The 26,286-nt window shown below is 39.9% G+C and overlaps 2 protein-coding genes across 2 annotated transcripts in view; both read right to left on the minus strand.

Moving 5' to 3' along the window:
• Window positions 1–5,916: 5,916 nt before the first annotated feature.
• Window positions 5,917–7,803, minus strand: LOC144497903 (dynein light chain Tctex-type 5-A). The gene has a single exon (XM_078219349.1). The coding sequence runs from the start codon at window positions 7,599–7,601 to the stop codon at window positions 6,996–6,998; it is 606 nt and encodes a 201-aa protein (XP_078075475.1). The 5' UTR covers window positions 7,602–7,803; the 3' UTR covers window positions 5,917–6,995.
• A 3,937-nt stretch (window positions 7,804–11,740) lies between these two features.
• Window positions 11,741–26,286, minus strand: part of dbt (dihydrolipoamide branched chain transacylase E2) — a 38,723-nt gene continuing 24,177 nt past the window's right edge. Inside the window, exons 5-11 of the mRNA XM_078218225.1 lie at window positions 26,030–26,157; window positions 22,934–23,162; window positions 21,923–22,089; window positions 21,008–21,085; window positions 18,051–18,242; window positions 14,299–14,370; window positions 11,741–14,191 (exon numbers count right to left, since the gene is read on the minus strand). Coding sequence (XP_078074351.1) covers window positions 14,024–14,191; window positions 14,299–14,370; window positions 18,051–18,242; window positions 21,008–21,085; window positions 21,923–22,089; window positions 22,934–23,162; window positions 26,030–26,157 — 1,034 coding nt within the window. The 3' untranslated portion in view covers window positions 11,741–14,023. The remainder of the gene's footprint in view (window positions 14,192–14,298; window positions 14,371–18,050; window positions 18,243–21,007; window positions 21,086–21,922; window positions 22,090–22,933; window positions 23,163–26,029; window positions 26,158–26,286) is intronic.

Raw genomic sequence — 26,286 nt, forward strand, 5'->3', positions numbered from 1 at the left:
GCAGCACAGTGAAAGACAGTAGCGATCCAACATTGAAAACAGCCAAGAAAACAGTTCAGGACGGCATCCTCACTAATAAACACCAACAGACTAAACAGGGAGTCCTGTCAATCAAAGGATGGATGCTGCTTCGATCAGCAAGAGAGGGAGGCCCCCCAGGTCACCATTCAGCCAAATCCTCAGATATACAAGCATGTGAGTGTGAAAATAATAGGATTGGGAATATATGGACGATGAACAGGAAATGAAAGGGAGAGAATCTAAAACAAGGCATGGAAAAGGAGAAATTAAACATCCGCGGGTTATGTGAGATATCCGTATATTTTTCTTCCCTATATTTTCTTTTTCCTATGGTCCCTCCATTTCACTGACTGTACATGCTTAAAATCTCTTACACGTCTACCTTTTTCTGATATAATCATTGATCTGAAAAAATATCTTTTTCTCACTATAGATGCAGATATCCACTCCATCTGACGAAGGAGCAGCGCTCTGAAAGCTAATGGCATTTGCTACAAAATAAACCTGTTGGACTTTAACCTGGTGTTGTTAAATCTCTTACCGAGTAAAGATACCAGGTCATCCTGACTCAAAATGTTGGCTCTATTCTCTCTCACAGATGCTGTCAGACTTGCTGAGTTTTTCCAGTATTTTCTGTTTTTATTTCAGATTCCAGCATCTGCAGTGTTTTGCCTTTATCTGTGTCTAAAGGAGGTGTGAATGTCAGAATGCGGAACAGTTGCCACCTGAAAGCAAAAAAAAGGAAACGCAAATCCAATAAAGAAAAAGGAAACAAAATGAGAGCAGAGATTATGATCTAAAATTGTTGAACTCAGTATTGAATCCCATAAAGTGCCCAATTAAAAAATAAAGTGCTGTTCCCTTATATTGAGTTTTATTGGAACTCTGCAGGAGACCAAGAACAGAGAAGTCAACACAAGAGCAAGAGGAAGAATTAAAATGACAGGCAAAGGGTATTTCTAATATCCTGCAGACTCACTCAACCAGCACTGAGTATAATGGATTTTACTCAAACACCTCTGCATATATCAGGCAAAAGGACTATGCAAACAAACCAATAGTAAATAGCCAAGTCACAACTTTATTCCAAACAGTAAAAGACTTAAATTTTACAACTTTAACAATTCTCTCTCGAGCTAATTGATCATTTAGAAAGCTGTATAGTACTCCGGATCCTCGTGATTCCGTCAGTATGTTGAACTCTCAAGTCTGTCTCTCTCTCTCTGGTCTGGAGTGAGCTGCTCGTGTCGCTGCCATGTCCTGACACACTTCTGTGGGAAGCTGGAGAGGTGGTTTCTTGAACGCTGCTAGCATAGGTTTCTTATACCTGTCTGGCTACTGTCTGATTAGTTTCACATCATTGTTGATCGGTTTCAATGGGTGTTAATGAGTTTCAATGGACTCTTTGTGTTACATACCTAGATATCTAGTTTCAGCTTCTAATATGCATCAAATCTTTTGATGTATGTCTGACCCAAGTATAGTGGTGATTTGTTTCTCAATAAATGTATAACTGTCCTTTAACACAGGCTAATGTGTCCTAGTGCAACTTTGGTTTTCAATTGTTTACGATCGAATCTTGCAAAGGGCCTGTCTCCAGGCAGACTGTTTTGGACTGAGATAATTCTAGCATTCCTTGCTTTTAGGCCAATTTCTATGTCAGTCTCTATGTCATTTTGCTGTGCTTGCACCCCTGGCCTGATGTTTGTTTGCAGTTGGTTTCCTTTCAATGTTTCTATTTTACTCAAGCTGTCACAGGCTGCTACAACTCTGGGTTATGCCTGTGGACTGAATGGAGGTTTTCCATAAAGTGGTCATAGTCCAATGTGTTTGATCTCTCTGATGTAGAGGAAACCACAGTGTAAGCAATGAGCACAGTCTATTAAATTTGAAGAAGTGCAAGTAAATCACTGTTGTAACAGGAAAGCATGTTTGAACAGCAAGAAGTAAAAGGGCAGATGATGCCTCCTGTGCTTGCATGAAAAGATGCCATGGAGAGGGGATGGGTGATGGAGGAGTGGACCAGAGTATTGCAGAAGCAATGCTCCCTTCAGAAGACGTAAAGTGGTGGGGATGATTTTTTAGTAGTGAGCATCACACTATTGTGGGCAAAAAGATAACCCATTGAGTGTGAAAGATGTTGGAATGGAGGGTGAAGCCGAGAGGAATCTAGTGTGGTTCTGGAAGGTAGGGGAAGATGTGAGAGTGTAAAAGTGGGAATTGGAACCTAGACAAGGGCTTTGTAAACCATGGCTGGGGTGAGGCATGGAACCTCAACAGAGGAAAAAGGAAGACATTTCGGAAGTGTCGGTATGGGAGGTTGCAAGGTCAGAATGGATATCACAGAGGTGGAGAAACTAGGAGAATGCAATAGAGTCCTTACAGGAAGCAGGGTGTGAGTAAGTATAGTCGGGGTAGTTGTGAGAGTCAGTGGGCTTGTAGTGAAATAATGTTTAGAGTTGGAGATAGTATGACGCTAGTGTACCTTTAAGAAATGTATTTTTGTTTCTGAAAACATGTTCTCTGCAGTTTGTAAGCAGGTCTTTTGGTTTTTTTTCATTGTTATCGAGTTGTCTGCCAGAAGTCCTTTTATTGCTGCTTCAGTGGCTTAAATGGGGTTTTGTATCTTTCTAATCTGGGCATTATACACTGACCTGGAATTTACAACTGGTTGGCAGGTCATGTGTTTTGGACAGTTTTTTTCATAGTGAATTCAAGGTTTCACTTTCAGTTTGGCTGCTGGCTGCAGTTTTAGTTTAGAAGGTGTTTGGACATCAGACTGAAAAGCAGTACTTCTCTCTCTCTCTCCCTGGTCCTGCAAATTCTGCTGGATAGCTGGAAACATGTTTCCTGGCCTTCCTGAAGTGACAATTCTGCTGTTGGTGGTTTGCTAGTTAGTACCTAGAGCCTCTTTCTCTCTCTCTGGTGTATTGGGGAGCTGTTCTGACTTAAGCTTGTATGTGTATCAAGAGAACTGCAGCATCCAACCAAAGGACTAAGTTCCAGCATCACGTGAGCATTCGTATTTTCTGTGCTAAATCTGTGGCAAGGGTTTTGCATATGGAATTTGTTTGGTTGGAACGGTATTTAGCTGTTAATGTTTATACAATATCATGGTTGTTTTTTTTGTTGTAATTGGTAAAAATTGTTGCTAAAAGTTATTTTTCTTTCTATGCATGCTAACTGTATTCTTAAATAAACTTTGTTTGATAAAAGCTCCCTGCTGGGTCATTTGAATCATACCTGAAGTGAAACATCTCATGCTTATCCTAGCCAAATTCAAATTGCAAAACTTATGATCCAGACAGACTTCATAAAACAGTTGGAGTTTCTGACCTGAATTATAACAATAGCCTGTTATCCAATGAAGCTTATGTGTGAACATCAGGTGAATGGCGGATTTAGCTCTGTTTTGATACTATATGGTAGAATAATCTGCCCATTGAGTACTCATTCGACTCACACAAGTAAAACCAGAATGAATAGCTACAAGGGGAAGCCTAATGTCTGTGGATTTCTATCCAGGGGCAAGTTGCAGATGTCAGAGCAGCTTTCTTGAAGGACAACCCATGGAAAGCAACTGGCCCGGATGGGGTAGTCGGATGTGCACTCAGATCCTGCATGGATCAGCTGGCGGAGGTATTCACAGACATCTTCAACCTCTCTTTACAACAATCTGAGGTCCCTATCTGATTCAAAAAGGCAACCATCATCTCGGTACCTAAGAAAAACCAAGCAACGTGCCTTAATGACTATCGGCCGGTGGCTCTGACATCCATCATTATGAAGTGCTTCGAAAGGTTAGTCATGGCACGAATCAATTCCAGCCTCCCGGACTACCTAGATCCACTACAATTTGCCTACTGTCGCAACAGGTCCACAGCAGATGCCATTTCCCTGGCCCTGCACTCAACCCTGGAACACCTAGATAACAAGGACACCTATGTCAGACCCCTATTTATTGACTACAGCTCAGCCTTCAACACTATTATTCCCATGAAACTCATCTCCAACTCCGTGGCCTGGGCCTCGGCACCTCCCTCTGTGACTGGATCCTGAACTTCCTAACTCACAGACCACAGTCAGTAAGGATAGGCAACAACACCTCCTCCACGATAATTCTCAGCCCCCTACTATACTCCTTATACACCTATGACTGTGCAGCCAAATTCCCCTCCAATTCGATTTTCAAGTTTGCTGATGACACCACCATAGTGGGTCGGATCTCTAACAATGACGAGACAGAGTACACAAATGAGATAGAGAATCTGGTGAACTGGTGTGGCAACAATAATCTCTCCCTCAATGTCAACAAAACGAAGGAGATTGTCATCGACTTCAGGAAGCATAAAGGAGAACATGTCCCTGACTACATCAATGGGGACGAAGTAGAAAGGGTCAAGAGCTTCAAATTTTTAGGTGTCCAGATCACCAACAACCTGTCCTGGTCCCCCCATTCTGACACTATAGTTAAGAAAGCCCACTAACGCCTCTACTTTCTCAGAAGACTAAGGAAATTTGGCATGTCAGCTATGACTCACAGCAACTTTTACAGATGCACTACAGAAAGCATTCTTTCTGGTTATGTCACAGCTTGGTATGGCTCCTGCTCTGCCCAAGACCGCAAGGAACTGCAAAATGTCATGAATGTAGCCCAATCCATCACGCAAACCAGCCTCCCATCCACTGACTCTGTCTACACTTCCCACTGCATCGGCAAAGCAGCCAGCGTAATTAAGGACCCCACGCACCGTGGACATTCTCTCTTCCACCTTCTACCTTCGGGAAAAAGATACAAAAGTCTGAGGTCACGTACCAACCGACTCAAGAACAGCTTCTTCCCTGCTGCTGTCAGACTTCTGAATGGACTTACCTTGCATTAAATTGATCTTTCTCTACACTCTAGCTATGACTGTAACACTATATTCTGCACTCTCTCGTTTCCTTCTCTATGAACGGTATGTTTTGTCGGTATAGCGCGTAAGAAACAATACTTTTCACTGTATGTTAATACATGTGACAATAATAAATCAAATAAAAAAGTCAAAGCTTTTAGGAAAGATAACTGGAGGGGGGAAAGACAAAAGGATGAACCGGGAGAAACTAAATAAAAGCAGCCTTTTTAAAAATCAAAAATGGAGGTGGTTTGGATTTAGCGCTACCCTGTCCAGAATCAACTGTAAATGTACTTTAATTATAAATCTCAGGTTGTGCACGCCTGGGTTCTGAAAGTTGTTAAACTTTTAGAAAGTTGCATGTCATAAGGTTGCTCACTACTGTGCAAACCTCTCCTTTGGCTAAGCATATATATAAAAAATGTTTACAACGTGAAAGTGAACCAGTTTTCTTAGATCATAAGACATAGGAGCAGAATTAGGCCACTCGGCCCATCGAGTCTGCTCTGCCATTCAATCATGGCTGATATTTTTTTCATCCCCATTCTCCTGCCTTTTCTCCATAACCCCTGATCCCCTTATTAATCAAGAACTTATCTATCTCTGTCTTAAAGCCACTCAAGGACCTGGCCTCCACAGCCTTTTGCTGCAAAGAGTTCCACAGATTCTTGCTGGAAGATGAAATCTACCCGATAGTGAGTGGCATCTTCAAAGAAACCCTCTTCAGAAACTCAACCATCTCAACCTAAGCGTAATCAAGCCACAGTTTGGAAGAAAATTGGTTTTAAATAGAGGAGCGTTTAGAAAGACTGGTTTAGGGATTTATTCCAACATGCCAAGTGCCTGGTGGAAAGACATATAAAAAACCGCAAATAACCAGGGATATAGAGAAAATTAACAAAACGAAACGGAACCTGTGCGTAATACAGTACTTTATTTTTTTTTAAACTGTAAAAACAATCTTGATCATTGATTGACTGATTTCGAATTTGATTTACTTTAAAATATTACAATTTCTCTTTAAGCTATAGCAACATTAATTAGATTTTCATTTTAAAGAAACCCCAGGTAACTTTTAGTTAAAATATCGTTAAAAATTAAATAATTCAATTGAGCAAATCGGAGGGTGGGTACATTGACCTATCACCCAGTTCTCTTGATCCTGGACGCTGTGTGCATTGTTACAGAGAATGCTTTCGCCAGGCAGGGGACTGTGCTTGGCGCAGAGCCTGGTCAGCGCTCCAGTGAGCAGCGTCCAGGAGCAGCTATGTACAATACTGCTCTCCCGAGGGACACGTCTTTTGGGGCTGGGGGAAAGCTGTGAGGTTGGATAAACCTAAGAGGAGAAGCAATTGAGTCGAAAATCGAACAGCAGTAGCATTTTCCCCAGGAAAAGCGGATAATCCAAATTGGCATCCTTTCATTACGATAGAATTGTGAAATAAAGCGCGGTGTCTGAGGCGATGGTTAAAACCCTTTTTTTGGACCGATGACAGGAACTGAAAGGTTCGGGTGAATTAAACCTGTAATTGTGGGGTTTTATACAAAATAGAAACGATCAAATGGATCATCGCACGAAGTACTTCACTCACTGGAATTTTAACAACAACCGATGTAATAAAAAGTAAATACAAAACAAAATACACGCTGGGCTTTAAAAGACCAGAAACAATCTTCCTTGCTGGATTTTGGTCTCGAAATACAGTAAGTTATTTCAAAAACTCCTGCAAGTTCTGTGATCAGATCAGGCTTTCAGAGAGTCTTGGAGTTCAGTACAAACTGGGTTCCTGTTCAACAACGCATTCTTTGCAGTTACATTTTACACGAGTCGGAGATTGCAACAAAGTCAAGTAAACAAACATTGGGAGTCGACTTTTTCTACCCAAAAAAAAGAGCACTTCGAATGGTAGAAACCTGTAACTAAAAGAGGACGTTTCTCTCTGAAATGTTAATTTTTATTTCAGATGTTTAAGACGTTTTTCCTTAAGATTTTGGGGTTTTGCTGGGAGTTTGTTAAGTATGGGGGCTGCTCAGCGGTTCTGGCGAGGTTAAAGGCGGTGGTATGTTGTACAGGTCCATTTATTCCTGATACACAGCGAATACCAGACACAGAGCGAAGAGCGAATCGTTTTGGAAGCAAAATTCTGCGTACGTGTCCACGTTGGGACTCCAGACGGCCCGGCTGGAACAAGATAGATCAGAGGCTGCGGCCGCCCCTAAGACCAAGTAGCAGACGATCTTGTACCTCTCGTAGCCCAGGGCTTTCACTGCCTTCTTCACCCCCTCGGCCAACTCCACAGCTGCCAGAGCTGAGCCCTGCGGCTCGTACTTGGCATCCTGCAGCCTGCCCTCCAGCACGGTGCGGATCGCAGCCCGAGCCTCCTCAGCCGAGAAGGTCCTGGCGGGTTGAGGCTCATACATGTTCCCAGCCGGGCTGGCCAGCCTGGAGTCGCTGGTGCCCGGCTTCGAGCGCTGGCTCTGGGTCAACCTGTGATCTTTCTCCCGTTTCTTCTCCTTCCCCCTCTTGAGCAGGGACCTGCTTTGCTGCCGATCCAGCTCGCTGGCCGCTCCGGCCGAAGCCCATCCTTTGGAGATGTGACAGTTCCAGATCCTGGCGAAACGGACTGCTTCGAAACTGCTGCATTTCTTTAATCGTTCAGCCTCCCCGAAGCCCCAACTTCCCATCGCGTCACCGAGAAGGGGGCAACTTTGGATCAGACCTGGGGGGGGGGGGGGGGAGGAGATCAAGCTGGCTGAGTTAGTTATCTGGGAAGATCCATATGCATGAGACCGTATACATTTACTAACGGGATGGGGTTAGCCCTTTGGAAATGCCCGAAGGCTGATCCAGAGCAGTTGTGAGTGGGATCGAGCCTGGCTGAGAGTGCTGCAAATCAGGAAGGATTTGAATTCAGTCTGTATCTGGGAGGAGCACTGCCAGGGGCTGGCCTGTGGGCGGGTTGAGAAAATGAATTGAACAACCTGCTCCTCAGATCAGAGTGTACCGACCTGCTGGCTGCAATCTCTCTCTCCACTGTCTGATCCATTCAGTTACCGCCTGTCCAAATAGTACAGAGAATCTATTTCAAATGGAACTATACCGCAAACATTGTTAGATTACTACTGGCGAATATATATTGAATTGTGCAGATCACCCATTGCCCATTAACTAAACGTTGAAATGAAAACAAAACCTATTTGATTGGGCTGTATAAATGCAACTAATACTGAGCCGAAGGGTAATAATCTGCAATATACTGCAGATGCTTAAAATCTGAAATAAAACAGCTGCAAATCCTGTAAATAATCAGCAGGTCTGGCAGCATCTGTGGAGGGAAACAGAGTTAACCTTTCAGGTCGATGACTTTTCCACTGCTGTTTTTCATTTGAGTTTGCAATCCCATTCTGTATCTATCGCCATCATATAGGCCTTTCAAATAGTTGGTCTAAAATTCCCGCCAAGGCTCCTTGACTCTTGACATAAAGGGCTTTTCACTCTGTTTCACTTCGACTAGTTATCATTCCACTATTCAGAACTGAATGACTATTGTATCGGCTCACTCTTAGATCCCGACCCAGTCCTAACTCCACACATGCACAGCTCTGGTAGAGGGTAATAGTAATAAAGACCAATTGCAACATCTGGTGTAGATGAAAGCAGAGTAGTTGATGTAGTCTACATGGACTTCAGTAAATCTTTTGACAAGGTTCCAATAGGAGACTGATCAAGGCAGCAAGCGCCCATGGAATCCAGGGCAAATTGGATCCAACGTTGGCTTAGTGGCAGGAGGCAGAGGATAATAGTCAAAGCTTGTTTTTGTGATTGGAAGCCTGTGTCCAGTAGTGTAAACAAACAGACCATTGTCCGCAGCAAACTACCCAGCCTTCAGGAGAACAGTGACCACGACACCACACAACCCTGCCACAGCAACCTCTGCAAGACGTGCCGGATCATCGACACAGATGCCATCATCTCACTGGAACCCTCTGCCTGAAAAGGTGGTGACGTTTAGATGGGAACCCTCAAAACATTAAAGAATCATTTAAATGAGCACTTAAAACAGCATAGCATACAAGACTACAGACCAAATGCTGGAAAATGGGATTAGAATAAATAGATAACTTGATGCCTGACACAGATCCGATATTGCTGAAGGATCTCTTTATGTGCTGTAAAACTCTATGAATCTATGACTGGGTTGGTTCCTGGTTTCAACATCATGGACATACATTGTACCAGTAAGTCATTGCTGGTATCATTGAAGAACCACCTGCATAACAGTACCCCAGCAGAACTTAACTTTTTGGCAGGGCACAAAGGAAATTGGCTGAAAAAAAGAATAAGGATATTTTTTTTTAAAAATTGATTTTCTTTTCAACCATGTTGGTGGCCTACAGTTATGAACCTTTATAACTTTCACACCACACAAGTGCATGTAATGACCATCCAATGACATCACCATTGCTGAATACTCCACTATCAACTGGACTAGCCATATAAATACTGTGACTACAAAAGCAGGCTGGGAATACTGCGAAGAGTAACTCACCATCTGACTCCTCAAAGCCTGTTCACCATCTAAAAGTCACAAGTTAGAAGTGTGAAGAAATACCCTCCACTTGCCTGGATGAGTGCAGCTTCAACAACACTCAAGAAGCTTTGACACCATCCAGGAAAAAGTACTCTGCTTAACTGGCACCCCCTTCACCGCCTTCATCTTTCACTCCCTTTGCCACTGACACAGTGGCAGCTGTCTGCACCTTCTACAAGATGCACTGCAGCAACTCATCAAGGCTCCTTTGACAGCACCTTCCAAATTCATGACCTCTATAGAATCACAGCAGTTTACAGCATGGAAACAGGCCCTTCAGCTCAACTGTCCATGCCGTCCAGTTTTTACCACTAAGCTAGTGCCAATTGCCCACATTTGGCCCATATTCCTCTATATCCATGTGACCCCTGTAACTGTCTCAATGCTTTTTAAAAGACAAAATTGTACCCGCCTCTACTACTGCCTCTGGCAGCTCGTTCCAGACAATCACCACCCTCAGTGAAAAATTTGCCTCTCTTGACCCTCTCTCACCTTAAACCTGTGCCCTCTAGTTTTAGACTCCCCTACCTTTGGGAAAAAAATGTTGACTATCTACCTAATCTATGTCCCTCATTATTTTATCAGCCTCTATAAGATTACCCCTAAGCCTCCTATGCCCCAGAGAGAAAAAAAAGTCTCATTCTATTCAGCCTCTCCTTATAACTCAAACCATCAAGTCCCAGTAGCACCCTAGTAGATCTTTTCTGCACTCTTCCTAGTTTAATAATATCCTTTCTATAATAGGGTGTACACGATATTCCATGTGTGGTCTTACTAACGTCTTGTACAACTTCAACAAGACGTTCCAACTCCTGTATTCAATGTTCTGACCAATGAAACCAAGCATGCCGAATGCCTTCTTCACCACCTGTCCACTTGTGACTCCACTTTCAAGGAGCTGTGAACCTGTACCCTTAGATCTCTTTGTTCTATAACTCTCCCCAATGCCCTACCATTAACTGAGTAGGTCCTGCCCCGATTTGATCTACCAAATTTATTGAAATTAAACTCCATTTGCCATTCATCAGCCCACTGGCCCAATTGATCAAGATCCCATTGCAATCCTAGAGAATCTTCTTCACTATCCACTATGCCACCAATCCATTTAATATTTAAGCAAGGGTCCATTTAATATTTAAGCAAGCTTTAAGTAGCTGTCTGATTTTTAATTATGTGCTAAATTGTTAATCACTGAATGATCTTTTTTGGCATCAAAAATTAACTATTTCAAGCATGGAGTTGTATTCTTCCAGGTGTTGTTTTATTGGATATTTTGCCACCTAGAAGCTCAAGGGCAGCAGGTGCATTGGAACACTACCACCTGCAAGTTCCCATCCTGGTCACACACGATCTTGACTTGGAAATATATTGCTGTTCCTTCACTGGTCACTGGGTCAAAATCCTGGTACTCACTCCCGAACATCACGGTGGCTGTACCTACAACTGGACTGTAGCGGGTAATTAGGGAAAGGCAATAAATGATGATCCAGCCAGAAATACCCACATCTCATGAATTATAGAAAATCCAGGTTCCTCAATTACGAAGAAAGTTAATATATCAGTTTTTGTGGAACAAAGATGAATAAAATACCTCTCTCACGTAACTTCTTAGTTTGAGCATTTATATAATTCTCCCCACCACCCAACATAGTGTTATTCTATACTTGTAGGCTTGCTTTTTGCCAGAAGCTTTACAGGTGAGAAATGTGTTCAACTGCTCAGAGTACCATGGTCAGAGGAGGAATGGAACAAATTACATGTTGGGAAACTCTGACATTATTGAAAACAAAGTTGCTTTCAGTATTTATTTACTCGAATCGTAAGTAACAGTGCGAGCAATTAACGGTTCCATCAGATTGAGCTGGATCTTCCCACTCCCCCTGGCTCCCAAACGCTTCAGCAGAAACTTTGAACAATGAGCAGTGTTTTCTCACCCAGAGGAGCCCGATTAGAGGAATGCTGAAGGCAACACCAAGATCGCCAAGTAAACCTGCAGTTACCAAGCCTGGTTATGAGTGCAAGGCGAGTTTATGTAGGCTTCTGAGTAAACCAAGCAATTTGTAAAATAAATAAAAGCTGTTTTTAATGCACATACCTTTACTGAACCTTGATCAAGAAATGGGATTTTTTTAAAAATGTGCCAGTTGGTAGGAATAATGAAGATAGATAAAAGATCATATGAGGTCCTTGACTTTACTAACAGAGACATAGAATTCAAAAACAAGGAAGTTAAGCTGAACCTTTATTGGACCTCAGCTGAAGTATTCCTGCCAATATTTGACATCATACTTCAGGAAAAATGTCAAGGTCTTTGAGTGGGTGGGTGCAGAGGAGATTTACTAGAATATCAGGGATGAAAGACTTCAGTTACATGGAAAGCCTCGATACATGGGTTGTTCTCAGAACAGTGAAGGTTAAGGAGAGATTTGATAGAGTTATTTAACATCATGGAGTGTTTTAACAGAGTAAACAATGTGAAACTCTTTCCAGGTGACAGAAGGGTTTGCAACCAAAGGACACATTTAAAGTAACTGGCAAAAGGACCAAAGAAGGCACAAAGAAATAAAATCACAGAGGTTACGAATGATCTGCAACGTACAAGCTGAAAGGGTGGTGAAATTTAATAACTTTCAAAAATAAATTGAAATGCTTGGAAAAAACTGCAGTGTTATGAGTGGGCAGGAGAGTGAACTAATTTGGACAGCACTTTCAAACAGCCAGCAGACTGGGTGAGCTGCAAAGATTCCTTCTGTGATGCATCATTCCATGAGGCTAAGAGAAGCAAGAGTTGTGTACTCAACATTGATCAAACAGCAACTCAAGCTGTGGGGATTTCTCAGTAACTTGGTTCAAAATCTCAAACATAGTGATGGGACTCCAGGTAGAAACAGCCAACTGAACATTAAAAAAGGAGAGAAATTCCTGACAAGTCTTTTCCCTCCTCTTCTTGAAGATATAGTTTAGTACAATGCATATGACAGTAAAGTTGTAGCCAGAACAGGAAATGGGAGTCAGATGAAAAAAATGGCAAAGAGAAAAGATTCTTTTAGCTTCAAAGACAGTTCCAGAATGAAGTGGACTAAAACTTGGATATTATAAATAGTTAGCAATCATTCTGTCTGTCTTTAAGACATCTTGACGAAGGAGCAGTGCTCCGAAAGCTTATGGTATTTGCTACCAAATAAACCTGTTGGACTTTAACCTGGTGTTGTGAGACTTCTTACCGTGTTCACCCCAGTCCAACGCCGGCATCTCCACATCATGTCTTTAAGACAACAGTGGCAATTTAAAGTTTTTGTATGTTGCGTTAAAATAACTATTTAGTTGCAGAATTCACAACACAAACTAAATATTATTTACACCTGTTATTCAAATGAAATGATTTACATTTTAAGCGTTTTGCCTTCTATACTGAAAAGCTACAGATAGAAACAAAAACACTGACACTTGTTAATGCAAACTTCTGTGCACAATACCTGACTGAACCTCAGTGAAATATGGAAAGTTGGTAAAAATAGAAGTCACATTCAAAGGAAATCACAATTCACACTCAAATTTTCCCTTCCAAAAAACACACAGCATCTATGCAAATGTTTTCCAGCAAATAATGTAGAATTCTTTCAGTAAGTGCTGCTTATTTACATTATTTTTAAAATGCTACAAAATGAAAGTCTACTGCAGAAGATCAAAAATTATTCAAATGTTATTTCACAGTAAATATTTATTGAAACCAATTTTGTAAAGACCAGAGCAATTATATACTGCACATATTTTGCACATGATCTTTGTACTTTAAATTAGTGTTGGAATATAATGTTTCTCATGTAATCAGAACCTGGAAGTTGTCACGTTAATAAAACTACATAACCCTTTGAGCACCAAATGATATTTCTGCATCAAAACCTAACTAACAATTCTAGGCCTGTTTCATTACAACAGTGCAGATTAATAAACATGCTATGGTTCTGTACATTTTTAACATTGCATAATTGGTTGTAAAACATTATTAGGGACAATTTCTGCAGCCATTATGTAACAGAAGAAACATGTTTATTCTCATAGCTTAAAAAATGTTAGTGCTTAAAGGCACAATGATAAAATTAGACTGCAAACTGTTTTGATTGAATTATGGCCTGTGTTTCTGCAGTTAAAACTAGATGCTGAAATTGCCATATTCCCACAATGGCCTAAACATAATTTTTTTGTGGATGGGGAAATGAAGGACGTGATGTGGTTTAAACAACAGGGAAATAGAGAAGAATCTGTTCCTTTAACCATACGTTCAGTGTAAACGTCACCCCTCCAAGTATTGTACCCCTTCCACCACTTAATGTAACAAAAGAACCAAAACCTAATCTCTACCGAATATAAACTGCTTTAGACAGTCACTGTTCAGAATACAAAACTGTAAGAGAAGATTGTGGCAACATTTATAAATCACATCAAAATAAAACCAATTTCTCTTCTTTGAAACTGGTCTGTTGTAGTATGCTGTTGTTTGTCAATGACCCGCCTTTACTTTAGGTCTAGCAGCATGGATGCAGGGTTCTCCAAGTAAGATTTCCAAAGATTTGAAAAGCGAGCCATTGTGGCTCCATCAATAATCCGGTGATCAGCTGACCAGCTAACGTTCATGATTTGAGCCTTGATCACTTCACCTTTATCATTAAATCGGGGCAGGACCTAAAGCATTAAACATGTCCATCAGAAATGTGGATAAGATAGCAGGAAAATATGAATAAACATACAGATTCCTACAACCAGAAGAATGGTCATGCCAAATTACACACCTGTATCTTTCCGAGAGCTCCGATAGCTACTTCTGGAGGTAGTATAACAGGTTTAGCATAAGTGCCGCCGATCTACAATCAGACAGATACGACACATGAATATCCTCTGAAGCAACCAACATTCTAAATCTTATTTACAAATAAATAAAAGACATTGCATTGAGAGTTGAACTGTGGAGCATTAACTGTTTTTCCAACTGTCAAAGAGTCAATATTACACTGCATTGATGTTATCACTACAGATACAACATACAGTATTACTTATGTGAGTACAGTACTATCAGTATCTACAGCTAGCTCTATGTTATGGTGTACAAGTTGATGATATGACCGGCAGTATACATTCATTGGAACTCAAATGTTAGTTTTATCACCTTGTGACATTGTCACCACATTTATTTTTAGCTTGTGAGCAGGAAAGCCAACATTGTACTAAGCCATCATGAGGAACACTAAATATAATGTTAACCAGAAGATAGACCTGATTACAACCAGTGAAATTCTAAACAATACACTGATAATGAGCTGTATCTTCAAGATTTAAATTGCAACTGGTCAGAAGCTGAGTCTAGAGGAATACAAAGTATAAAATACTCCATGCTTTATGTAACTGAAATTTCATTCGCGATCAAAAGCTCAAATGAGAGGCCTACCCAACATGCCAACCTGGTTTTATCTGAGGGACAGGGAGAAGAAAAACACAGTCAGCTGAAAGCAGCTCTGGGCAGCAACTAGAGTCTCATTACCAGAGAATGAAGAATCATAGGACTCAAAGTGCAATCCCTGCAAATCTAAGATCCACATTGGGGTAGGGCTAAGGAACAGACAGGAACAAAATTAACACATTAGCATGCATGCCTGACTAAAAACGAAAATAGTATTTATTATATATGTGTAACCATTCAAAAAAGGTTCCCTCATTATTTGGTAATCCTGTTGGGTTGAATTTAAACTGAAGAGACAATTGCAGTGCTAATTGTTTTCAAAAGGACGATACAGGGATGCTAATGTCTGCCTGTATATCCACTGCTTTCCTACTGACTACACCTACCATGCTGAACGTGTAACAAAATTAGCCTCCACTGTATAAATGATAAACAAAAGCATTCAGTGTTATGATCCCAGTTGATGTTATAACTGGACAGAAAGTTCCCAGAATAGAAACCTGGCTCAAAAGACCATACCTTTTACTTCTATTTTATAAAATGTGGAGGAACAGAGTCACATCTAATTAGTGTTAACAAGAAAAAACATTAAATATGAAAAGTTGGACTATTATACAATACGCTCTTACTCCTCAACTTACATTTTAAGTTTAAAATAGTTACATTTACTCCTCAACACACATTTTAAGATTAACACAGATTACGAAGTACATGTTAAACTACAATGGTTCCATTAACACAAAGTCCTTTTAAGCACACAGATCGACTGCGGTCAAATACACATACTCCACTCTGAACCCAAGTTAGTGTCTTGTGGATTTCTCATGAGTGCTTCAAACTCCACTCCTGAAACATACTTTAAAACCTTTGCTCATAATAATGATTTCCTTTGGTAGGTTGCATTCCGAAATCCAGACAAGTTTTCCAAATGACACTTATAAACAATGCTGCCACTCAACTTTTAACAGTGAATTCAGTCCAGGATGTATTTTACACAGAGGGTGGTGGGGGCCTGGAATGCGCTGCCGGGCAAGGCGGTGGAGGCGGATACACTGGGAACATTTAAGACTTATCTAGATAGCCACATGAACAGAGTGGGAATGGAGGGATACAAAAGAATGGTCTAGTTTGGACCAGGGAGCGGCGCGGGTTTGGAGGGCCGAAGAGCCTGTTCCTGTGCTGTATTGTTCTTTGTTCTACACCTTATTAGGTTTTCTTTGCCGAACTGCTTTTATACAAACTTCCATATCCAGCCAATGATTTCCGTAGTTATTTCAACTCACGTTCAACAGGCTGTAGTAAAACACCACAAACCTGAAAATCACTTGATGTCTTTCTGGTGTCTCAGCCTTCTTCTCAGCTCGGTCTGTACTGAACCATTCTCTGTTGTAAGGCCTTTAACCTCAGACTTCTTGGAAAATTCTTTCTTTCTCCAGATTCCTTAACTAACTGCTCTTTTGACAACCATTACTCCATGGTATGGTTTTTCTTATAGCAAAGCCAAGAGAGATGTTCCCTTGCCAGCTTTCTAAATCAACTGCTTCTAGCAGAGCTGTGCGAGCTACCTTCTCTCACACTACCTATCTTCACTGCCCACAATTTTAACTAAAACTAGAACATAAAAGCTTTTTTTACTCTTATAAGGTTCTAGTTGCGAAGCAACCATTGCTGGTTTGTTTATATTGTAACCCTCTCTAAGCACAATAGAATTACAGTTGGAACGGAAACTAATCTTTATACATACAAACACCTTTGTCCAGTATGAATTTAACTATAGGTTTTACCCTTCCAGGCACAGAAACATTAAATTAAACCCACTTAAAACTATACCTAATTTCTAATGTTTATCAATGCAAATATAAATCCTTTACAACTACCTTTAATTTTTTTCAACAGCAATAATAGGTAAATATCAACCCCTGCTCGTATTGCTCCAATGTTTGAGAAAACTAGCAACTCTGATATTAGGGTTAAAAGATAGGCTTCCAACTTAGCTTCGAACAAACATTAGCAAAAGTTCAAGAAAGAATGCACAAATTTAATACATTTGGATGTTTTGACTAAAAAATCTTCAGTTGAGTTTTTATTTTCTTTGAGGTGAGTAACGTCAGGACTGGCAAATGGAACATTTTCCACTCAGCTCATAGTAATCGAAGGCCAAAAACAGAACAAATAAGATTTTATGCACAAGCAATAACGCCAGCAGAACATCCCTAATGCACCAGTTCAATGTTTTATTTCCCACAACAACCATCCTGGTGGATTGAGGGAGACATTTAATATTACTTGTGCAGAACTATGAGTTCCTAGGTGGACACTGCGAACTAGAAAATGGGTTAATGCTGCTTTAGACTTACTTTAGTCAGGGCTGATATAGCTGGTAGGCCTCTTGGCTAGTTCTGGATCGAAATCCGAGAGATAGAAATGCCCAGAGAATATTGTTTTAATTTAGTAACAAGTTAGAGAAATTACATTAGTCCCATTTAGATTTACAAAGCAGTTTGCTGCAGTTAAAATGTTATCCTTTTACTTCTGCACCCATCACAAACTGATATTTTCCATAGCACTAGTCTTAAACATTCTCAGCAACAGACTGCAGAATCCAATCCTTGAATCATTCCTTATTTGGATCAGAATTCAAATGACCAACATTGTTTTACAATTGTTTGACCAACAAATTGTTTGACAAATACAGTTTTGCATTGTTTTACTCTCAAGAAGTCATACAAACTCAAAGCAATAACTCTGTTTCTCTCTTCACAGATGTTGCCAGACATGCTGAGTCTGTTTTTTCAGATTTACAGCATCTGCAGTATTTTGTTTTCATAACACTGTTTTACACATAGATGACATAGGAGCAGTGTGTAACCAGAGAAAACTGTACTGAGGATAGAGATTATCTGATGGCAACTGAAGATGCAAAGACCAGGAGAAATTATAATCACAGTTCTTACAAAAACAATATCCATTTTTGTACTTCTAATATCTGACAGAAATATGGCCTAAGTATTAAGTGGTGGATCATTAGAAAACAAACCAAAGACAAAGACATGGGAAACTGCAGTAATGTAACTGCATTTTACTGACCGAGCCAATATTGGAGAGCGTGAACGTCCCTCCAGTGAGATCATTTGTCCCCAGCTGATTGGCAGAACCCAAAGTCTGTAGCCGGTTTAATTCTGCTGCAATCTCAAAGACACTAAGAACCTGTATATTCTTAACAACTGGAACAATCAGACCTTGTTGCGTATCCATTGCAATGCCAATGTTGTGGGAAGCCTGGTCAAAAAATATAATTGTTAGAAACAAATTAGGATTAAATATTTGTAAAATTACACACAGGAAATAGAAGTAACTCAATCTACTGCTGCTAATATTTTGTTCATCACTAGTAGTAATTTGCTATTAATATAAAATACTTGAGCATCAAAAGTTGTGATCAATAATTTCTGTTTCCTTGTGTCAGGCCCTCACACATTAGCAGGTACATTGCAGGAGTGAATGCTATAATTGGGACTGGTACTTCTGATGCCAAGAACAAAATGGCACCTCAAAGAATTTACCCATTCAAATATGACAAATACATGATCATGTTGCATTTATACAGCAGACCAAATTCTGAGTGAAATTTTGCAACACCATATGCAACTCCTGTTCATTTGGGTACTTTCCATTTTAAGAAGAAAACTCAGATTGGCTGGAGATTTGAAATACAAACTAAAAACTGGACATGCACAAAATGTGCATCAACATGTAGAAGAGAAAGGTGAATTAACATTTTAGAAAGAGGTGCAGTCTCCCTCTGTGGGAATACACCTCAGGGCAGTTTCCACATTGGTAACAACTGTAACATCAATAAAGCAGAAAGCAGTGACCATTACCTAAGTTAGTGCCTTCTCCAGCGACTTTGTAGGCCTGTACAGATAAGCAGGAGCTTGGTACTGAGCTGGTTTCTACAAAGTATGTGTGGACACTTCAGCTCTTCAGTTTATTAGTGCTTAGTAACAAATATCACCTAGCCAGCTGCTTTGGATTTGTCTTGACATCTGACAAATGTGTGCCATAAACCATTTAAGTGATGTTTAGTGCTTTGTCAACCTCAAAACTGTTGTACCATAAACCTCAGAACTCACTAATGAGAGTGTTATCCAAGTGGCCACTTCTCATGCTTTGACACGCTACTTAAATTTTTGGAGCTGTGGTGAGGGGAAAACATAGCTGAGCCAATGCACTTTTCACATATCGACATTTACACATTCTAGTAGGAATCACTGGACACCATTCATGAGCAGTGATCTTATTTCACTTTTCCATCCCTCGGTACGGAGGACAATTGCACAACATTCATTAGGTGCAGTTATCATCACTCAGCTAAGATCAGTAAAGACTGGGGAACCGAATTGGGGCAGTTCATAGTATGTGGTGCCACATTTGTATGGGAAGTGATGCGTGTGCTTGTAACTAGACAAGGCATATCTTTGTTATATTGACTATCTAAAGTGAAATTCGTCTTTTCAAGTGACATACCATTGTCTTTAATTTTACGTTGATTTTTGATTTGATTGCCACTATGTAACTTTTATAAAGTGAAATCCTTGTCCCTTGATTCCTTCCATCAGAGTTGTTTGGGTATTCTTTCCTTTTCAAGTTATTGGTCTTTATTGGGATCTAACAATTGTTAATCCCTAGCTTCTATAGTACAAGATAACCAGATATAAACTTCAGACCTTACGGGCAATAGTACTCACAGAAAGAAAGGGCAAAAGGGCCCTTCTCATCAATGTAGGTCACCAAAACGCCGGTATGACATTCAGACCGTTCTGCAGCAATAGACACAATCAATGATCGTGCGACTCATCAATAAACTGCAGCACTTGTGGTATACTCTGGTCAACTGCCAAAATCAGACAGAGCCCACATTTACACTCATAATCCAGCAAGCAGCTCTATCCAGAAAATTGTGATTGCCAAAAATACATAATATTTAAATTAATCTTTTAGTCCTCAATTTTAACCATTGGTTGCTGGTCACTTTGGGCACTGGTTAGAAAAAGTTAATTTCAGATTTATGAAGGCAGATTTTTTTTGATTACTTTAATTTAAAAAAGTAAATTCATTTAAAAAAAGAAATGCTGCACTTCCTTAGTAGTACAGGTAAACTTTCAATCCATATGCGTGAACTGGACTCCCTCTCAACCTGTACAGATGGTGACATAGATACACAGAGTACTGCATTTAAAATAAAATGATTAGTAAAAAACTAAACAAAGAAAAGTACTTCATGTGCAGGAATGGAATTCGAGTGTAAACCCATTGATATTGCACAACACACAACTAGAATATTAAACACACAATTTTGAACTTTGTAACATTCTGACATTAAAAGGAGTTGAAATTAACTCGCTGCATCTTTCTATTCCAACTTCAAGTATTTACATACACATTAATTTTCATGGATGTGCAATGGATCAGGTATTAGCAGTAGACCATTGAGCAAAAGGTTAAACAGAGTAGCTATGGACACAAAACTATTTCTGAACACTTACTTAATCATTAACTTTAAAAGAAAACACATCAACGGGACCTGGTTTGAGTAATTATTTAAGGGATATGTTATCTGATTCAAAAATTAAATCACAATTTGTTCTTCCCTGTGAATGCTGCAAGTCTGAATACAGATGAATTTGTCCAAGTACAGCAGTGAACCTTTGAACTGTTTCCCATTGCTGTTCTACATTTACAAGCAACTGTTTCTTTGTGTAACAAGGCAGTTCATAGAACATATTGACAAAGTACATACACATAGGAGCCTGGAATTTAATTCAGCAAATTTTGTTCAGAGGAAATTCCTGTTTCTTTTTGTACTGAACCAAATCTTGTTTTATTAATCCAACTAAATCAGAGATGTAATAGCAGCATCATTTATATTGAGCAATCATTTAAACTCTTTGAAGCCTCTTAATATTTAGGTTATCCACAAATGAAACCTACTGTTCTTCTGAATAATTATTTTTAAATTTCATGCAATTATAACATTATCTTACCTTATAAGTTATAAACTGGCAGTTCTCATCCAATGAAGCATTTAGGATAGGATGTTGTAGCAAGCCCAAAGATGTTGCCTATTGAAATCAAGCATTAAAAATTCAATGCATCTTCGCATTTCCTTAATTTTACAAATCAGCTTTTAAAAAAGCTGAAGATAAATGAAATGGTTTGTACTTCACATTTTCATTTGTGTCCATTAAAGGCCTAAAGAAAAGTCAGCTGCCCCAGTTCATCCATCACTAGGTCTATAATGGTTTCAAACAGTTTGACTGAAATATTTTGGTGCAGATAGCAGAAACATTACTACGAATAATTTTACTCTTCACCCATGCTAAAGTTTGAAATCTTATGTGGAATTACTCATGCTATTAAGGAGGATGTGTTGATCATGGTTATCAAGGTTCATCATTGAGTGCTGTGGAGATCTTTCCTATTCAAGATTCTCAATGCCTCGGGCAACATACACAGCTGTCAAACATATGTAGATAGGCTGGAAAATTGGGCGGGGATCCTGGATTCAGGATTCAATCCTGGACCGGGGAGCGGCGCGGGCTTGGAGGGCCGAAGGGCCTGTTCCTGTGCTGTATTGTTCTTTGTTCTTTGTTGTTCTTTGATATGTAGGAGCATCAACTCTTGACGGATGGGATTAAAAGTCTTTAGATAACAGAAATTTTAAAAAAACAAAATGCAAATATAAAGGAATCAAAAGAAAAAAGACTACATTGGCCAAATTATGTGCATCATGCGGCTATTCTGCTAAAACAGAAGGCTTTCATTAAATTGTCCCATGCAGTGGATTATAACACAACTCAGAAATACCCAATTTAAATGACATTTTTGAACAAGTTTTAAATGTAAGTTTCAGTTTTGACCAAAAAGTCAAAGTTCAAAATTATTTTTGTTCTTCCGACCTTTAGAAAGAATGGCAAGTAAGAGAGCTTGATCCCTCGGTCTTCAGTCACAGCTTTAAGCTCTCTCCGTAGCTTCACAAGACGAGTTAAATCCACTTCATCATAGTAGCCAAAATGAGGAATTTTCAGGGCAGCAGACATGGTCTTCACCATAGCCTTCTGGATCCCTGTGGAAAAAAGCATCCAAGCTATTTCCTAGCTATTATGTTTTGCAAGGTTTCAAATACAGAATATTTAAAAATGAGATAATTGCACTAATTTAGTTGTTCGCATGAATTTACTTGGAAATAAAAACTATAACTGGAACATTTGTAAATTTTTAGGGCTGAGATTGATTTACATGGAGTGTTGCCTTCAGCCGAACAGAATCTTTCAAAATGTCTTGCATCTTTCTGCCCATCACATTTCAACAATTTCCATAACTCTCAGAGGGTAGTGAATCTCTGGAATTCTCTGCCCATTGAAGTGGTGGAGGCTTCCTCGTTGAATATGTTTAAATCACGTGTAGATAGTTTTCTGATCGATAAGGGAATTAGGGGTTATGGGGAGCAGGCGGGTAAGTGGAACTGATTCGCTTCAGATCAGCCATAATCTTGTTGAATGGCGGGGCAGGCTCGAAGGGCCAGATGGCCTACTCCTGCTCCTATTTCTTATGTTCTTATGTTCTTATATGCCCATCCACTACTCTGCAGAGCGAACACCTCATCGTTCTGGAACTGCCTGCTTGAAAACCTGTCACAGCAGCTTGTGATGGATTACCTTCTGACCTTTCTACCCAGAAGAAATGAGAAAGAAAAGGAACTCTCAACCAGATTGTCAACTGCAGCTTTGAGTATTAGCAGTGTGGAGATTGAGAAATCCCTGTACAGAAAACTTTGATACTTATTCACCTTTGTACATATAGTGTACTGGTATTCCAATGTATTGTGTTACAACACCAATTCGGATCGCTCGCTTTTTAAAAACCACAATTAAACTTATGTAAATTTGAAACATTCACAAACATGTTACCTTTAACTGGTTCAGTTCTATCTTTTCCAGTAAACTCCAAAGTTGGAGTTATTGGTTTAGAAACAGGTGGTGCCCCTTTAGGCTTAGATAAAACTGGTTCCGGTGGAGGTGGACTAATTTCAGGTGATGGTGGTAAAATGGCCCCAGTTTGTTTAGCCAAGTAGTTTAGTATATCTTCTTTGAGGATTCGTCCATCTTTTCCAGTGCCAACCACTTCACTCAGTTTTATCTGAATAAAGAACATACTGCATCAAATATTTGCAATTAAGCTGTATAACAGATCAATTATAAAGATACTAACTAGTCAGTGGTGTTTTAACAGTTGCTATCAGAGAGACGGGGAGGGACACAAATTTGATGTTGCTCTATCCCATGCATTCTAGGTTGTTAAGGAAAGTAATAGGAATTGCAGAGGAGCTGGCCATAATCTTCCAATCTTTCAGATACAGGGGTGGTGCCAAAGGATTGGAGGACTGCAAATATAATGCACAGGGGAGAGGGATAAATCTGGCACCTACAGGTCAGTCATATTGAACTTAGCTGGTGGAGAAGCTTTGAGAGAAAAACTATTACAGCCACTTGGAAAAAGAAATATGTTACGGGCAAATTGTTTTTGATCAACCAGATTGAGTTTTTGTGATGAGTTAAAGGAGAGGGTGGAAGAGGGCCATGTAGCTGATGCTATATATACAGACTTTATATAAGTGCCTAATAAATTGCCATATGTTAAGACTTGATAGCAAAATTGAAGCCCATGAAGCCAAAGGGCAGCGTTAGCATGGAAACAAAAGGGATAGAAAACAAAAGATTGTTGTGAATGGCTGTTTCTTAGATTAGAGTGAGACCTAAAGTGTCATTCCTTAAGGCTTACTATGAGGACCAATGGTGTTTTTGAGATACCTGAATGGCTTAGGGAACAGGGCACAAATTGCAGATGACAAAACTTGGAAGTATCTTAAATAGTGAACAACAACTACTTTTATTTTTATATAGCACCTTCAACATAATAAAACATCCCAGGAGTGGAATTGGGTGATGTCACAGAGGTGGAAATAGGCAGTCTTAGTGATGACATGGATACGTGTTCAGAAGTTCAGCTTGGGGTCAAATATAACATCAAGGAACAAATTGAATTAGTCTTGGTTAGTTGCCAGAGACAGTGATGGAGTTTGTAGCAGGGGCTGATGGTTTCACTCTTCACGATATTTAATTGCAGGAAACATGCGGTTCTGGATGTTGGACTAGCAGTTTGATAATTTAGCAGCAGTGAAGCAGAGATAGAACTGAATGTCATCTTCATGGATGTGAAAACTGAGCTGAATTTTGGGGTGACACTGCACGTAGATGAGACAGAGAGAGCCATGACTGGATCCTTAGGGGAAAACTAAGATAGCAACAGACTTCAATAAGACAGAAGACAGGTTTGTAGAATGGGTGGACACAAAACAGATGAAAGTGAACACTGCAATGTGAGGAGATAAACTTTGGGAGGAAGAATGAGGAGAAACAATATATGATAAATACAATTTTAAAGACGCTGCAAACACAGACATTTAGAACAGTTTGTGCACAAACCTTTGTAGGTGGAGGACAGGTGAATAGAGCAAATGAGCTCCCAGGCTTTATCAATAGAGGAAAGGAGTACAGGATCCAGGGAGTTATGCTAAATCTACATAAAACAACAGTTTGGCCCCAACTGGAGTATTATGTCCAATTCTGGGCACCTGTGAAGGTGTCGTGGTCCAGATCAAATGGTTGTAGGCACACTGAGATGACAGTTACATAGATAGACCGGAGAAAGTGGTGTCATTCTCCCTAGAGTAGAGAAGGTTAAGAGGAAATTTGATAGAGATGTTTAAAATCTTGAAACAGTATCCACTGGCTGAAGGGTCAATAACCAGAGGGCACAGATTTGAAGTGATTGGCCAAAGAAGCAGAGGTTACATGAGGCAAAAAGATAAAGATAGCGACATGAGGTAAAGTTGCCATAGTCCCAGATGACCAGAGGCTGCTCTCCCTTTTGAGATAAAGAGCTGACTGGTGGTAATTTAATCCGAGGATCACCACACCTCAGGCAAGGGGCAAGGCTGAGAAGGCGGGCCTTCATGAATAACCTCAGCCGGTACAGGAATTGATCCCGCACTGTTGACGTCACTGTGCATCACAAACCAGCTGGCTAGTCAACTGAGTTAACTGACAAGGCAAAGAGTAGGCAAGATTTGGAATGCACTGCTTTGTAGGGTGGCGAATAAAGATTCAAGAGCAACCTTCAAAATTAAGTGGATAAATTCTCAAAGAAGAAAAAATTGCCAAGATATGGGGAAAGTGTGGAGAAATGGGACTAATTGAATAACTCTTTCAAAGAGCTAGCACAGGTTTGTTGGGCTGAATAACAGCCTTCCCTGCTGTACCATTCTATGATTCTATGCCATTTAGGATGTGTACTCTTCATCGGAAGAGTACACAGCTGCAGTATCATTCCCTTTAGAGATTGTGACCAACTTGCTGTATGTTTCCAGAATTTTCTGTTCTAACAAAGCTAGGCTGAATCACAACTCAAGCTGCTAATGTTACAATGAAACACCAAGAAACCGTCAACATTCAATAGAATCTGAATAAAGCCAGGAGATTTAATGGCAGTGAGAACTGTAAGTGAACAATGATAACCTGTAAATCACCTCGATTACAGTACAAAAACTCCTCAAACAAAAATCAGATAAACTGGACTCTTTGAATAAGAACCCAAGCACTATTGTTTGAATCTGTTCTACGTGCGGTATCTTCTCAAACACTGACACTGCTACATTTAAAATCTTTCAGCTCCATGGCAACGTTTGCATTAAGCTAACATATTTCTGTAGGGTTATTTTTCTTTTACAAAGAAGAGCACTGACAGCAAATAACATTGTATGTTTAATATATGACCTTAAATCAAAAACTTTCTTTCTGTTGTTTTCTAGAAACTGGAAAACCTTTCAAAAACAAGTGTGTCTTTTTACTGCAGCAACAGATGTGAATCAGCCTTTTAGTGGCTGATAATAGGAGAATGTTAGACAAACAAGGGCCAGCCCATCAAGAGCCCATCTCAAAACCTACATTGTTCTCTATGGCGAGTCTGCGAACAGCTGGTGTTGCCAGTATTTTCTGCCCTTTTATTTCCTGGTGGGTATGTTCCTCGTTCAACACTGCAGGAGCTTCAACTACATCCTGCTCTGGAATAACAGCTGCAACAGAAGCACAAGGAAGTCAATGATATTAGTTGCTGTTAAAATCATAGGATCATTCGGCTTAGAATTTTTACCTAGTCCATGAACTGATTCCTCCTGCATAATGCCAGTCTATATATTTGTACA

This window comes from Mustelus asterias, chromosome 8 (assembly GCF_964213995.1).
Source record: "Mustelus asterias chromosome 8, sMusAst1.hap1.1, whole genome shotgun sequence".
Lineage (NCBI taxonomy): Eukaryota > Metazoa > Chordata > Chondrichthyes > Carcharhiniformes > Triakidae > Mustelus > Mustelus asterias.